The sequence below is a fragment of the Capra hircus genome, chromosome 15 (genome assembly GCF_001704415.2).
Source record: "Capra hircus breed San Clemente chromosome 15, ASM170441v1, whole genome shotgun sequence".
In the NCBI taxonomy this organism is placed as follows: Eukaryota; Metazoa; Chordata; class Mammalia; order Artiodactyla; family Bovidae; genus Capra; species Capra hircus.
This window is the reverse complement of record NC_030822.1, coordinates 29,551,560-29,567,272: the sequence shown is the minus strand read 5'-3', so window position 1 is coordinate 29,567,272 and position 15,713 is coordinate 29,551,560. Positions and strand designations below refer to the sequence as shown.

At 44.5% G+C, this 15,713-nt stretch overlaps 1 protein-coding gene across 4 annotated transcripts in view; it reads right to left on the bottom strand.

Moving 5' to 3' along the window:
* C2CD3 (C2 calcium dependent domain containing 3) overlaps positions 1-15,713 on the bottom strand; it is a 120,691-nt gene that overhangs the window by 13,139 nt on the left and 91,839 nt on the right. For 2 of the 4 annotated variants that reach the window (XM_005689965.3, XM_018059359.1), the window contains 4 exons: positions 14,097-14,258; positions 10,489-10,709; positions 7,487-8,408; positions 1,581-1,692 (listed from right to left, as the gene is read on the bottom strand). In XM_005689965.3, coding sequence (XP_005690022.2) covers positions 1,581-1,692; positions 7,487-8,408; positions 10,489-10,709; positions 14,097-14,258 — 1,417 coding nt within the window. The other 2 variants (XM_005689966.3, XM_018059360.1) reach the window with 2 other exon arrangements.

Below are 15,713 nucleotides of genomic sequence, written 5' to 3'. Positions count from 1 at the left end.
CACCCCAGTGTTCCCTACAGCACGACGTAAAATAGACAAGACATGGAAGCAACCTAAATGTCCAATGGCAGAAAAATGGATAAAGAAGATACGGTAGACATATACAATGGAATATTACTCAGCCATAGAAGACAATGAAATAATGCCATTTGCAGCAACATGGGTGTACCTAAAGCTGATCATACTAAGTGAATTAAGTCAAAGACAAATATCATATGATATCACTTATATGTGGAATCTAAAAAATGATACAAATGAACTTGTTTACCAAACAGAAAGATTCACAGACTTCAAACTTATGATTCCCAAAGACAAAAGGTGTGTGTGTGGGAGGGGTAAACTGCAAGTATGGGATTAACATATAGACACCACTGTTAATAAATATAAAACAGATAATCAACAACGATCTACGGTATAACACAGGGAACTCTACTCAATGTTCTCTAATAACCTATATGGGAAAAGAATCTGAAAAAGAATGTGTATGTGTGTGTGTATATATATAACTGAATCAATTTGCTGTATACCTGAAACATTTTAAATCAATTATTCTCCAATATAAAATAAAAATTAAAAAAGTCTTTACTGGACTATAGGTGAGATGACCTTAATCATTGCGACTATATAACCAATAGAAATTTACTCCAAAATTTCATTTATAAATTGGGTGCCCAAATAATAAAAAGGGGAATTAAAAATAAAAGCTGCCCAAGGCAGTGGTTTTGTGTCTCCTCAGCAGAGTATAGTAGTTGGAAACACAGGATTTGAAACCAGAATGCCTGGGCTCCGATTCTGTTTCTACCACTTCACTACTTGTGTGAAGCAAGTTATTTTACCTCTTTCTGCCTCGGTTTTCTCCTCTTAAAACAGAGATACAAGGATGTACTTCATAATAAGGTTGCTGAAGTAAAGAGCTAACAAAGTGCTTCAAACAGTGTGGGGAACCTGGCCAGCACTGCCACGATCATTTTCAGCTCAAACACTGCCTCTTCAGACAGCTGTTCTTTCTCAGAGCATCCAGTACTCGTCACAATTGGTAAATACTTTTTCTTTACTATTTGTACTCCATTAAGACAGGGAATTTGCCTTATTTACTACTGTATACTCAGCACCTGGCACAATGCCTGATACAGCACAGGTACAGTAAATACATGCTGAATGATTTCGAGAAGTAGATATAAGAAAGGTGAGGTGCTGTGCCAAGGCAGAAAAGACAGCTAGGATTTGTACCAAGGTTCTAAGCACCTAACTTGGCTGCATGATGAATAATCTGTCTTTGCATCTCCTGCTTGAAGCTTCCAAAGCATTCAGTATGCATATCTTAGCTGAGTCCTGTTTTTATGCTTCTGTGCTAATTCTCTTATTTGTCATCTTAGCGAACAATGCCTTGCTCTTTACACATGTGCACTTCCCCACTTTTCCTGAGCTCCTTCACTGTTGTGCCCACAGGATAAGCTCAGCGCAAGAGAGTGACCACCGTGACCACCACACAGAAGTGTGGCCGGGGCCACTCTGCATTCTGTACACTTTCACTGAAGAGATGACTCTACAGGAAACAGGTCGGCTGGGTATCCTCTTACCTGATCTGTTGTGGCGGGTGGTGGCAAAGCTGCGGAAATGGAGAGCATCCGCAGGGAGGCCTCCAACTCCTGGGGAGGTAGAAAGAAGTTGGGGACCACAACGGGCTCTGGGCTGTAAAGGTAGTTAAGGGACATAAATACCTGGAAACCGTCTCCTGACCAGTATCCTTTGACCTCAACCACTCCTTTATTCCCCCAGCCCCACCCAACTTACTCCTGTCCATGACTCCTTTGCTCAAGTGGTTCCCTCTGCTGAGAAGGCCCCGTGAACTCCGTTAGGAGTATAGATACAGATATAGTATAGACATACATCAGTTTACACTTTATAGGTCAGTTCAAATCTCACCTTCTCCAGGAAGCCTTCTCTAAATTATAGCCCACAATGATCCCTCCTTCCTAGTCCAGAGCAGAGTCTGAAACAAAAGCTAATGCTTATTTAATCTCATATGATTCTCCACTTGTTTCCCTCAATATTTACTAAGCTTCTCAAAGGCAGAGGCACTGTACTTCCTTCAGTCACCTCACTAACTCCCTGGAGCCTGCATGAGGCTGACAGGTAGCAAGCACTGGGTCATTCTTGCTGAGGGCCTGCTGGTCAGAACCTGACAGACAGGGTCGGGGTGGGAAGGCAGTTCCAGGGCAGTGCCTGAGGCTGGAAGGTGGTGCCGGGCACTGAAGGAGGGCCTGTTCTACGGAGTGTTCTGTGCTCACATCCAGAAATGGCTCTGATTGGGCACAGCTGACCCACCATCACGACATGAGCTCTAGAAGGCAGGTACTGTACTTGCACTTCTCTGTATGCTCTGGGGATACCCAGTACTATTGGTTCAAAGTGCTGATTGAGTTTGGGAGGGGACTATTTTTTTGGCCCCTCCTCGAGGCTTGCAGGATCTCAGCTCCCCGACTAGGGACTGAACCTGCACCATGGAATGAAAGTACTGAGGCCTAGCCACTGGACTGCCAGGGAATTCCGGGGAGGGGACTATTTTGATGGTCTACATTTTTGTTTCTGTTAAGTAAGCTAAGTATGGTTCTGATGCAAGCTGGTCTAATGCTGTTCTAATGCTAGACTTTCAACCTGGGGAGGGCAAATATGAGCTCTTTTTCATACTACATTCCTGTCACCTAGTATAGTACCTGGGACACAATAAATGTTTAATAAATATCTACAGAATGAGTGGGAGTGGAGTTGGAGACCATGAAGAAAAGAACCCTTTAAACTCAGACATCCTCAGAGGCCTCAGTGAGGTAGGGCCTAGCTGTTGTTGCTGCTCTCACTGTTGGGGACTCTGCCTGAGAGTTGGTTGATACTGTGGGGAGAACAGCTCTGTCATGAGGTGTTCAGGGTGTGTCTGAAACACCAAGCTCCCCGTGTCAGCCCGGCAACCACCTGCCTTTCTAAGGGTCCTGCTGCTGCTGCTGCTGAGTCGCTTCAGTCGTATCCGACTCTGTGTGACCCCATGGACTGCAGCCCACCAGGCTCCCCCGTCCATGGGATTCTCCAGGCAAGAGTACTGGAGTGGGTTGCCATTTCCTTCTTCAGTGCATGAAAGTGAAAAGTGAAAGTGAAGTCACTCAGTCGTGTCCGACTCTTAGCAACCCCATGGACTGCAGCCCACCAGGCTCCTCTGTCCATGGGATTCTCCAGGCAAGAGTACTGGAGTGGGGTGCCATTGCCTTCTCCTCTAAGGGTCCTACTCTAGCAGTAATCTGTCTCACATTAGCTGGTAACTTCAGGCAAGTTCACATTTTGGGCTTGTTCCTTCACCTATTAGATGGATATAATAATTATACCTTTGAAGGATTAAATGATGTTATACATGCAGAGTGCTTAGAATGGCGCCCGATACAGAGCATGTACTCAATGTCAGCTGTGCCTGTCTCCTCAGTTGAGAGGGAAAAGTTACCACTGGTTCCCTCCCCCACTGAAACCTGCTTTCCATTCCCACCTCTGCACTGTCCTCCTAACACAAAAGCCAGAGAATACACGTCAGCCCACTTTCTGCTGGATCCGCCTTACGCATCCGGGTGCTGACCACCACTCCCTGAAACTGCTGCCCTCATCTCTTGACCAGCCCTCCTCTGCGTTGGTCTCTGCTCCCCCTGCCCTCACGTGCTGGTGATCCTCCAGGCTCTGTCTCATGTGGCTCTCCCTGCCAACCTCGTCTGTTTCTAGAGACACTGACCTTTATAGCAGAGTTCCAAGCTGGCATGTCCTCTTCTCATAGGCAAAATGCAAATATGCAAAATGGAAATCTGCCTCTTCCCTCCAGATTAACTGTGCGCTGTTCCCTACCTGGTAAATGACCTACTTGTGACGGAAATCTCTAAGTCATATCTTTCTGTTTTTGTCTTTCTCATCCCCTGCCCCTATTTAATCCTATCAAATCCCTCCCCTTCTTCCTCATCATAAAGCAGTTTATGCATTAGGTCAGACTTTCTTTATTTGTTACTATTACTCCCAAGTTTCCTACCTGTTCTCTCCTGACCTTCTGCACCCTCTACAAGCCACCGGGAGAATTCTCTAATGTGTAAATCTGACCAACCATGCACTTGCTTACCACTAACATTTGCTGAACACTGTTTGCCTATCAGCACTATACTAAGTAGTTTACATTGTTAATTTTCACAAAGCCCCCATAAGGAAAGTACTGTTTTAATCTGCTACTGTCATTACCTGTCTCCTACCTCATATGGGAATTTCTTGAGGGAGGGTTTGAGTCAAACCTCTGTCCTTATTATATAGTTCAGTTCAGTTCAGTTGCTCAGTCATGTCTGACTCTTTGCAACCCCATGGACTACAGCACACCAGGCTTTCCTGTCCATCACCAACTCCCAGAGCTTCCCCCTTCTCCTCCTGTCTTCAATCTTTCCCAATATCAGGGTCTTTTCCAATGAGTCAGTTCTTCGCATCAGGTGGCCAAAGTATTGGAGTTCCAGCTTCAGCATCAATCCTTCCAATGAATATTTGGGACTGATTCCTTTAGGACTGACTGGTTGGATCTCCTTGCAGTCCAAGGGACTCTCAAGAGTCTTCTCCAACACCACAGTTTAAAAGCATCAATTCTTTGGCGCTCAGCCTTCTTTATAGTCCAACTCTCACATCCATACATAACTCCTGGAAAAACCATAGCTTTGACTAGATGGACCTTTGTTGGCCAAGCTTTTCAATATGCTGTCTAGGTTGGTCATAGCTTTTCTTCCAAGAAGCAAGCATCTTTTAATTTCATGGCTGCAGTCACCATCTGCAGTGATTCTGGAGTCCCCCCAAATAAGTCTCTCACTGTTTCCATTGTTTCCCCATCTATTTGCCATGAAGTGATAGGACCAGATGCCATGATCTTCGTTTTCTGAATGTTGAGCTTTAAGCCTACTTTTTCCACTCTCTTCTATCACTTGCATCAAGAGTCTCTTCAGTTCTTCGCTTTCTGCCATAAGGGTGGTTTATCTGCATATCTGAGGTTATTGATATTTCTCCCGGCAATCTTGATTCCAACTTTTGCTTCTTCATCCAGTCCAGCATTTCTCATGATGTACTCTGCATAAAGTTAAATAAGCAGGGTGACAATATACAGCCTTGATGTATTCATCTCCCTATTTGGAACCAGTCTGTTGTTCCATGTCCAGTTTTAACTGTTGCTTCCTGACCTGGATATAGGTTTCTCAAAAGGCAGGTCAGGTGGTCTGGTATTCCCATCTCTTTAAGAATTTTCCACAGTCTGTTGTGATCCACACAGTCAAAGGCTTTGGAATAGTCAATAAAGCAGAAAGAGATGTTTTTCTGGAACTCTCTTACTTTTTCTATGATCCAATGGATATCGGCAATTTGATCTCTGGTTCCTCTCCCTTTTCTAGATCCAGTTTGAACATCTGGAATTTCATGGTTTATATACTGTTGAAGCCTGGCTTGGGAGAATTTTCAGCATTACTTTGCTAGTGTGTGAGTGCAGTTGTGCAGGAGTTTGAGCATTCTTTGGCATTGCCTTTCTTTGGGAATGCAATGAAAACTGACCTTTTCCAGTCCCGTGGCCACTGCTGAGTTTTCCAAATTTGCTGGCATATTGAGTGCAGCACTTTAACAATTGTGCTTTTAGGCCTGCAATTACACAGCACAGGGCCTGGCTATCCTTACTTTTTGGAAGAATGAGTAGTTTGGAAGGCCCTTAGGACCTGGGCACATGTGACTGCTCCTCCACTGATCTCAAATTCTGAGCAAAAACTGACTGCAGAGGCAGAAGTGTTAGAAGCCAGATGAATGAGGCAGGAAAGAACCTCGAGCAGAATTCTCTCAGTGCTCAGCCTCCAGCCATTTCCTGCTTAAGTCTCTCCTGAGCCCATATTCCCCAACCCTCAGGTTTCTGTCTTGCATCCAGAATCATATCTGTGTGGTATGTCCAAATGTTCCCACCCATTTGATTTTCTCAAGAATCCTGCAAAACTGGTAGTTCACTTCAGTCTATATCACTGACCTTTTTTGTGTGCAATGTCTAGGGACATAGAGAATAAGGCCCTTGACTTCCCTGGAGCATACAGTCTGATAAGGGATTATTACCTCCATCTTATAAGTGAAGAAATTGAGGCTCAGAAGGGTTAAACTATATACCTAAAGTTATAAAAGTAGTAAGAGCTGGGTCTCGAAGGGTCGATGCCAGGTCCCTGACTTCTAGTAGAGAAATCACTGCAAAGCACCACAAAGGCAGCCTGCTTCCCCACTGGCCATGCAACAACCCGTCTGTCACTGTGATATCATGTGAGCTGATCAATCAGCTGTTTAGGCTATGGATGAGAGGGTTACTGATGGTCCTAAGTGGTTTCCTTTCCCCATAACATGCCCATCTGCATTTCAAAGGAGGAAGAGAGGGAGTGTTAGATACACTTCTCCTGACAAACACTGCCATCCTGGGGGGAGTGGGCAAAGACCATTTCAGAGGTATCCACTTCCCCTCTATCTTGCTACATCCCTTGCCTAAAAAAAAAATTAAATAGTAGACGTCACTATAATTCTTAGTCTTTGTTTCGTTACATGCAAAACAGAAACGATACTGACTTTAAGGACTTCCCTGGTGGTCCAGTGGCTAAGACTTCAAGCTCCCAATGCATGGGGCCTGGGTTCAATCCCTGGTCAGGGAACTAGATTCCACATGTCACAATTAAAGACCCTTCATGCTGCAACTAAAACCCAGTGCAGCCAAAATAAACAAATATTAAAAACAAACAAACAAAAGAAAAACACGATACCGACTTTAAAGACTTGTGGTAACTGAACTTGGAATGTATGTAAAGCAGCCAGCACATGGTAAATGCTCAATCACTGGTAGGATTCTTCTTCCTCTTTCTCTATACCCTCCCCTGAAACTTCAACTGAAAGATTAGTGGTCTCATACCTCAGATGCAGAGCTCTGCCTTCAGGTGTAAAATACCCGAAATTAATCAGATAAATCAGGCTAGGATAGGCTAATGAAGGTGCTGTGCTTAGTCACTCCGACTCTTTGTGACCCTATGGACTGTAGCCCACCAGGCTCCTCTGTCCACAGGATTTTCCAGCCAAGAATACTGGAGTGGGTTGCCATGTTCTCTTCCAGGGGATCGTCCCAACCCAGGAATCAAACCCTATCTCCCGCACTGCAGGCGGATTCTTTACCGACTGAGCCATGAGGGAAGCCCAATGACTGTGCTGCCAACAGCTAAACCCAGTGCAAAGCATTACGCTTCAGAGGTCTGATGATAATGGTAGAATCACAGCACCTGGTCAGTGCAGGTGAGTTGGAAGGGGATATTCCTATGCCTCTGAGTGCATTTGATTGCGATGGGGGGCACTGGTCACTCAAGTGGCTGGTCTAAATACCAGCATCCAAAATGCCTAAAGGTGGCTTAAGGGGCTACTTGGGAGAAACACCAAAGGATACAGGAGGAGGCTTTGCCTCGTGGACACCTCTGACCCAGAGGTTGTCTGCTTCTGCCTGATGTCAGGGCAGGTGATGGGTGGTTCCTTATGGTTTTCCCTTCTGCTTTGGGATGCTGGCTGCAGAGCGAGTTTCTCGGAGCTATCAGCAGAGTCACTTAGCTCATCGGAGGCCACTTCCTTCTTAGCCTGGGACTGTGGCTTGGGGCCCTGGTCCTGGTTTGCCTTTGGTGAGTGCCACCCAACACAAGTGTCACTCTGCTGGCCTCCTAAGAGGGTCATGTGGGAGGTGAGCTGTGGGTCTGCTGAGGCAGGCTCTCCAACCCTGGCCTTAGACACCACACCCTCACAAGACACAGTACTTTGGCTCGGAGAACCTTGCCTATGGAAGTGGGCATCGACATTCCTTTCCGGGCTGGACAGAAAGCTACTTCTGACCCTGAGCTCCTCTCTGGGGAAGGACTCTGAAGGACAAGAGAAGCCTTCCCTCTGGGCCTCATCAGGCTGAGGGCTCCTGCCCTCACTTGCATCTGACATGAAACTGGACCACGGGCTAGTTTTGTCTGTCGCAGTGGTGATCTCATTGAGGGTCCTGGGCTCAATGATGTCTTCCTCATAGTCCTCGTCACTGAAGGCCAGGCCTGCCTCGGTGTCCTCAGTGCTCTGCATTTTTGTGATGGGTATCCTGTGCTCCAGGGCCTCATGAAGCTTTCCTCTTCCACTTGAAGTCTCTTTAAGAGCAGAGGGAGGTGGGGAGCTCCTGCTCTCATCTGGAGCTCTTGCCAACGGCAGGTCTGGGCTTGTGCTTCGTTCTTGCATGGTCCCTCTATCCTGAGCATCTGGGAGGGCGGTGACTTCTCTGCTTCTACTCCTGGCTTGGTGAGAACTCACAGATCCTTGAGAATTTCTGGTGAGAGTCTGCAGATCTGAACAGTAACAGATATCACTCTTACTACAAGGTATGGCCACAGACCACTCAACTCTCCCACACCAGCTTCCAGTTTCAGATGGAGTCTTGCAATCAGACTTCGAACAAACCTCAAAGATAATAATTCACTCCCAAGAATCAGTGAAACTATATTCAAGGCAATACAATTTCTAGCACTTTATTCTAATACCGGAGGACCAAAATCTAATCTATTTATAGCTGTGGTTACATCTGTGGAAATGCTTTCAGAGACTATCTGCTCATGCTCAGGAATTCTTGGGAGCTGGGAGTCCTGGTGGGCATGTTCAAGCTTCCATTTACTTCAGTAATTACCTATATCAAAAACCAAAATGAGAATCCACTTATTTACCTATTTGATGACAATTACTAGAACTATTTACCTGGAAAATAAAAGCAAGGAAATACCCATCACCCAAATGGTAAGGCAAGGGAGATACACAGAGAGAATGGAGGCAGTGTGAAAGGAGCACAGGCTTTGGAGCCAATCTTGGGTTCAAATCTCTACTGTCACTTGTCAACTTTGTGGTTACGAGCAAATTATCATGAGTCTGTTTATCTTTACAACGTGATAAAACACCACCTTTGTCACAGGGTTATGGTGAAAAAATACATGAGATGAATGAACATAAATGAGCCCATACATAGGCAGTTAGTAGCTCCTTTCAACATTCATTTTCTCCTTGTGAAAATCAGTTTTCCTTCATCATTCCTTGCTTTAGAACTCCCCATTTTCTTCCAGAATAAAGATTAAACCCCCAAACTTGTCTTTAAGGCCCTTTGGATTTAAGCCTTTGATTCTCCTTGCTCTCTTTACCGCTAACCTTTAAAGGGATTCCCCTAATCCACCCTCACCTCCACCTCAAACAAGCCTCCCTCTGTTGTGTTCTTATGCTTGCTTTCTGGGGACTATAGAATGTATGCTTGATGAAAGCACAGACAATGCCTGTCGTCCACCACTGTATACTGCTGAAACTAGAAACACAATAATGTCTGGCATAGTTGGTGATCAATAAAGAGCTGACTGATTATTTCCAAGCAAGTGGAAGCCAAATACAGAGTACACTTCTGTGGTCCTGGCTACCAACAGGTTATATCTGGGAGAAGATTAGATTTGTGTCTAATAGCAACCATGGTGGCTTTTTCCCTCTTAAAGGGAAAAAACTGGACTTACTCATCCCTCTGTAGAATCTACACATTTTGCTTGAGCAAAAGTGATACCAAGTGAGGGCTAAAGATGCTGATCTAGTTAATTTCTCAGTATTCCCTCGAGTGCGCTTCGTACAGTTTTCCAGAGCTTAACAACCCTAGATTCTGATTCAGAGGAGCAGAGCAGGACCTGGGATTTCCTATTTCAAAATAAGTGTCCCAGGTGATTCTTATGCTCAGGCAAGTTGGAAATACTCGTTCTAGAGCAGTGTCTGTTTGGGCTGCACAAAAGAATTACCCAGAGAGTTTTGAAAAATCCTGATGCCCGGGCCCCACCCATGGAGATTCTGCTCCACTTGACCTGTAGTACAGCCTGGGATCTGGAGTTTTTAAAGTTCTCTCAATAATTTAAATGCAGTTAAGCAAGAATTACCATTTTAAGGGGTTTTTGAAAGGGTGGACTGTGGACCACCAACATCTAGAATCATCTGGGATGCTTGCTAAAAATGCAGTCTTCTGGCCTTTGAGAATTAAAATTTTCAATATTTGTAGTTTAGTTTTTCAGAAAATACAGTGGCATGTATTCAGAAACTGCCACTGCAGAAATCATCTAACCCACTCCCCAGCAACCCTTTTTCTGGTTGGGGAAACTGAAGCTTAAGAAGGGAAAGTATATACTCAGAGTCAAATAGTACGTCCATGCCAGAAACCCATCAAGGACTCAACTTGGGTCTCATGCCTCTTAGTCCAATGCTCTTTCCATTGCACACATTTTCTCTTTCCAAAAGGAAGATGACAAGTAAGTAAGATGGTGACAGTTGTTGGTCTGTATCTGTCGTAAGGGCTTGTCTCACACATTTAAATGCTTTCTGAATAAGCACCCAGTGACAGTAACTCAACAAGAGCCATACCCGTGATTAAGGAGCTGACTTGCAACACCAGGTTATTGGATTTCTCCAGGATGCACTGGCTCTCGGGGTCTAGGCTGCTGGCTGCCGGCCGAAGACGGTCCGTCTGACTCTCCTGGGACTGCAAGATGGCAGTGTGCATCTGAGGGCTGAGGGGAAGCAAAGGCTTGGTGAGCTTCTGGTTGAAGTACCGCTGCATCTGATCTAGCTCACTCAGATTCCTCCTGCAAAAGAAGAGAGGGAGAAGACAAAAGGGTCATTTACTAGGACTGTGAGCATCTTTTATTTTCCCTTGACATTCTATTGCTTGAGCTAGGAACTTACTCTCACTTGATCTATTAACAGCAGGGCCCCTCTCTCTCCAATCCACCAATTCATCCTTCACTGACTACAATCCCACTGCCAAGGACATTTTTTTCCTTCTGTCTGGCTAATGTAATTCCTCTTCTCATGTCTAGCAAATAGTCTACCTCCTTACAGGGAACCATTCTTATCGTTCCAGTCCTCACTTTCCCTAACTCTGGGCTAGCACTGATCCATACTATCTTAAAACCATTTCTGGCAGTCCATAGGGTTGGAAAGAGCTGGACACGCCTTAGCGACTGAACCACCACCACCACCACCATTCTTGACCCTTCAAGCAAGTGACCTCTTAGCCTTCCCTGACCTCTAAGTTGGTTTAAGGGCCATTCCTCTGTGCTCTACAGTTCTTTCTGTACTCTTCAACCACATAATTCGTTTCACATCAATTTCCCCTAATGTGAACTGTGCTGACTCCTTGGTATCTACTGCATCTAGGACAGTGCTTGGCACAAAAAATGAATGCTGAATAGATAAACAGACATGAATAAACGACTTAAATCTTTAATTCAAAAGTCTTTAATGGGGCCCCATTCATTCTTACTGTTCCAATGAGAAATCACACCAACCACGATCACCTTCACTTGCATAGGATTTTATGTTTTATGCTTTCAAATACATTATCTTGTTTAATACTCATCCAACCAGATGAGGCCAGCAATTACTGTTTTACAAATAAGGAACGTGAGGTTCAGAGAATTTAAATGATTTGACACACAGTAGCACACAGTTACTCAGAAATTGGAACTCCAAGACTTATGCTTTTTCCATTACAGTAAAGGCTCCGTTCCAACTTGGTTCATTTCTGCCTCTTACCTCTGCATGCCAGAACGTGAGTTCAAGCTGCTCTCATCTCTGTCCCTATCCTATTCACTTTTTTAAGGTATAGGTCATATCTCTCCCTTTCAGAGTCTACTGCCCCAAATCAGTGGACCACCTCTCCCTTCAACTCCTTCACTCTTAGCATCTAACCTTCTGCCTTAAAATTTCCCTTAGTTTTTTCATTATGTGTTAGTTTAGCTTCCCTAATTAGGCCATGAGCATCTGCTAACAGAAGACAGTATATCAAACTTTTTTATTTCTCTAGGTTTCTCAATGTGCCTGGCACAACTGGCACAATACAGACATTAAACTCCTGTGAAGTAAACAGAAAGTCTTTCTATCCTTTTGTTAAGAACAGTCTGCATATCTTAGAGTTGAATCTAAATTAAATGAGAGGACAAAGCTGATCCTTCTATCACTAGAAGCCACAACTCTATCAAACCACAGTAGATTTACTTAGGTGTTTACATCTGGGTTTATGCCACACAGATTAAATACCTGCAGTAGGAGCATGCAGCCACATGTAAACGTGGTGAAGCTTTAGAAAAGATGCCAACCCAACTGCCCTTGTTTGAGGTTCTGGGTACGGAACCTATTGACACCAAGCTGCAATTTTCTCATCTGTGAAAAAAGTTTGGTAATACTCACCCTGCAGGCCTCACAGGATTGCTGTGACTCAAGTGAAACACTTGTTTTAGGGCTTCGTGAACCCAAAGAAGTAATGCAAAATTGACAGTATCTTGTTTCATCTCGATTTTGTAGAGGATCTGTCTATGGCAGTGGTTCTCAAAACCTGGCTATAGGACTAACGGCAGCGTCACCTGAGTGATGCAAATTCTTAGGCCCCATCCTAGACTTACTGAATTAGGAACTTATGGGTGGGTTCCAGCAATCATTGTTTTAACAAGCCCTTCATATGATTCTGATACACACTAAATTTTGAGAACCACTCCTCTAGGGCAGTGGCTTATAGCCTGATGGTTGTAGTCCAAAGGGGACATCTGGAGACATTTTTGGTTGTCACAAATGGGGGAGGAGTGCTACTAGTATTTGGTGGACAGAGACCAGGGATGCCGCTAAATATCCTACAATGCGCAGGACAGGCCCCCACAGACAAAATACATGCTCAGATGTCAAAGGTGCTGAGGCTGAGAGAAACTGCTCTAGGGCAAAGCAGAGTTCCTTTTTCTCTTTCTTCACTGGGTTCCAGCGTGTCATGTGAATGATCTAATAACATGCAGCCAAACTGTTGATGGTTTTACTTGGCCTGCAGTCTCCAGCATCTTACTAACCTGAGAAACTGAACATATTGCTTCCTTATAAGTTTGAGCAGTTCCCCAGTCTATAGCGCAACTGCTCAGTCCATTCTAACCCATGTCCCACCAAAAACGATTCTGCTAATCTTTCATTTTGTTTTATGAAATCAAACAATAGGTTATTAATTTTTTTTAAAAAAAATCCTTTTTTATATTTGTTTTGTCAAATTTCACACATTCTCTTCCTCCCAGCCCCATACCTTTCCATTTGAGAATCAAGTCCAAACTCAGCCTGACGCTCAATGCCCTTCAAGATCTGCCTCCCACAGAACTTGCCCTGCTCCTTACATGTTATGCTCAGCTTCACTCTAACCTCACTGCTTTCCCAAACTGGGCTTATTGTTTCATGCTCCTTACAACAGTTTTTTCCTGAACAAAATGCCCTTCTCATTTGTTGACTTGTTCCTGTAAAGACCAGTTCAAATGTGACTTCTTTATATCTTTCCATGACCAACCTAGAATGTTACTCATTCCTCCATGTACTCTTGGCCAGGAAATCTGGAACTCTTATCATATATACATGGTTATAACTATAATGGCAACATGGCTGTCTCCTCTGGGAATGGCAGAGCCATGATTGGAAATCAAGTCTATCTGACTCTGAAGCCAAATCCTTCCCCCTGCACCACTGTTCTTACTAGGTAATCCAGGGGCTGGTCCAGATGATCTATAAAGATCCTTTCAACTCTCACAGTGCTTTTCTGGCTCAGATGCTGACTGAGCTAAGAAAGAGACAGGGAAGCATTAACAGAGCAGATGCTGGTCTGGAAGAACCCAGTGGTTGAGGATAAAGACAGTAGGCAGGACGAGGCTTTGTAAATTGTAGAGTAGATGTGAGGGTGGTTATTTGGTGACTCATCTAAAGTTTCTGTATTTATAGGTTGGCCAGTACTATAGCCCCCTGAAGGAATGGAAGGCACCAAGCTGAGACAGATTCATCTGTGAAGAATCCTGCAAGGTTCCAGGTCCACCTTGACACTAACATACAACGAAAGCCCCTGCAAAACATCCCAGAGCAGCGGCAGCTGATGGAAAACACACTGCAGGCTGCCTCTGCCCATCCACCTGGTGCTCCACCATGGTTCTCTGCGTCCCTTCTCAGTGGAGTCTCACCTGAGAGAAGTCAGAATGGAGGTGCGCGAGGACAAGGGCGATGCGGCCAGTCTGTCGGCGTCTGGCAAGACTGCCTCTGCCTGCTGCAGGGATTCATGGAATCGGCGGATGTTCTGCACATGCTCTTCATGGCGCGATGCCTGGCTTCTTGTGGAACCGCTTCTGTTGAGAATAAGTGGGAGCAAAATATATTCCCAACCGATGAGAAAACAATAAATTTGTGACAACAAACAACTCACCCTCCTGACATGGCACTGCTGATGCATCCCCACCACCACAGTCCTGGCTTCCCTGGCTCAAGTGCTTGCATTACAATTACCTCCTGAGTAATTCTGCCTACAGTTTTATTCATTCTCCTTTGATAAATTCTCTACCTTATAGCCTCAGTGATTTTTAAAATACACAGATCTGAAATAACAGTAACCACAATATTTATAGAGGACTAGCTTGCCCATTTCCATAAGGAATCCAGCAGGGACTTGTGATATAAGGAGTATGTTGAATCTGTGGATCAATTTGGGAAATACTGCCATTTTTACAATATTAAGTCTTCCAATCCATGAACACAGATATCTTTCCATTTATTTAGAACTTTAATTTCTTTCAACAATGGTTTATAGTTTTCAGAGAATACGTTCTGCATTTTTCTGGTTAAATTTATTCTTAAGTATTTTATTCTTTTTGATGGTATTGTAAATGTACTCATTTTTTCAATTTCATTTTGGATCATTCATGGCTGATGTATAGAGACACAACTGATTTTATATACTGTGTTTTAAAAGCTTCTCAATTTGGGGTGGTGCTGCAAGGATAAATTAGAAGGTTGGGATTAGCATACTAATATATATAAAACTAATATATATATATATAAAACTAGCATACTAATATATATACACACTACTATATATAAAATAGATAATTGGGAATTCGCTGGTGGTCCAGCAGTTAGGACTCTGCACTTCAATGCAGGGGGAACAGACTTGATCCCTTGCTGGGAAACTAAGATCCCATGTGCTACATGTTAATGTTAATAAAAACATAAAAAAAAAAAGATAGGGCCTCCCTGGTGATCCAGCGGTTAAGAATCCACCTTGCAATGTAAGACACCAGTTGAATCCCTAGTAGCCAGGAGGATCCCACATGCTGAGGAGCAGCTGAGCCCATGCACCACAACCACTGGAGCCAGGGCACTTGGAGCCTGTGCTTCGCAACAAGAGCAGCCACCTCGACGGGCAGCCTACATACCGCAGCAAAGAGCAGGCCCCGCTTACGGCTTCCCCGGGGGCTCAGAGGTTAAGGTGCCTGCCTGCAGTGCGGGAGACCTGGGTTCGATCCCTGGGTTGGGAGGATCCCCTGGAGGAGGAAATGGCAAGCCACTCCAGTGTTCTTGCCTGGAGAATCCCATGGACGGGGGAGCCTGGTGGGCTACAGTCCATGGGGTCGCAAAGAGTCGGACACGACTGAGCGACTTCACTTCACTTTACTTCATGGCAACTACAGAAAGCCCATGTGCAGCAATGAAGACTTATCACAGCCAATAAATAAAAAAAAAAGTGAGAATCTACTGTAGAGCACAGGGAACTGTACTCAGCATTTTGTGATAATTTGTAGAGAAAA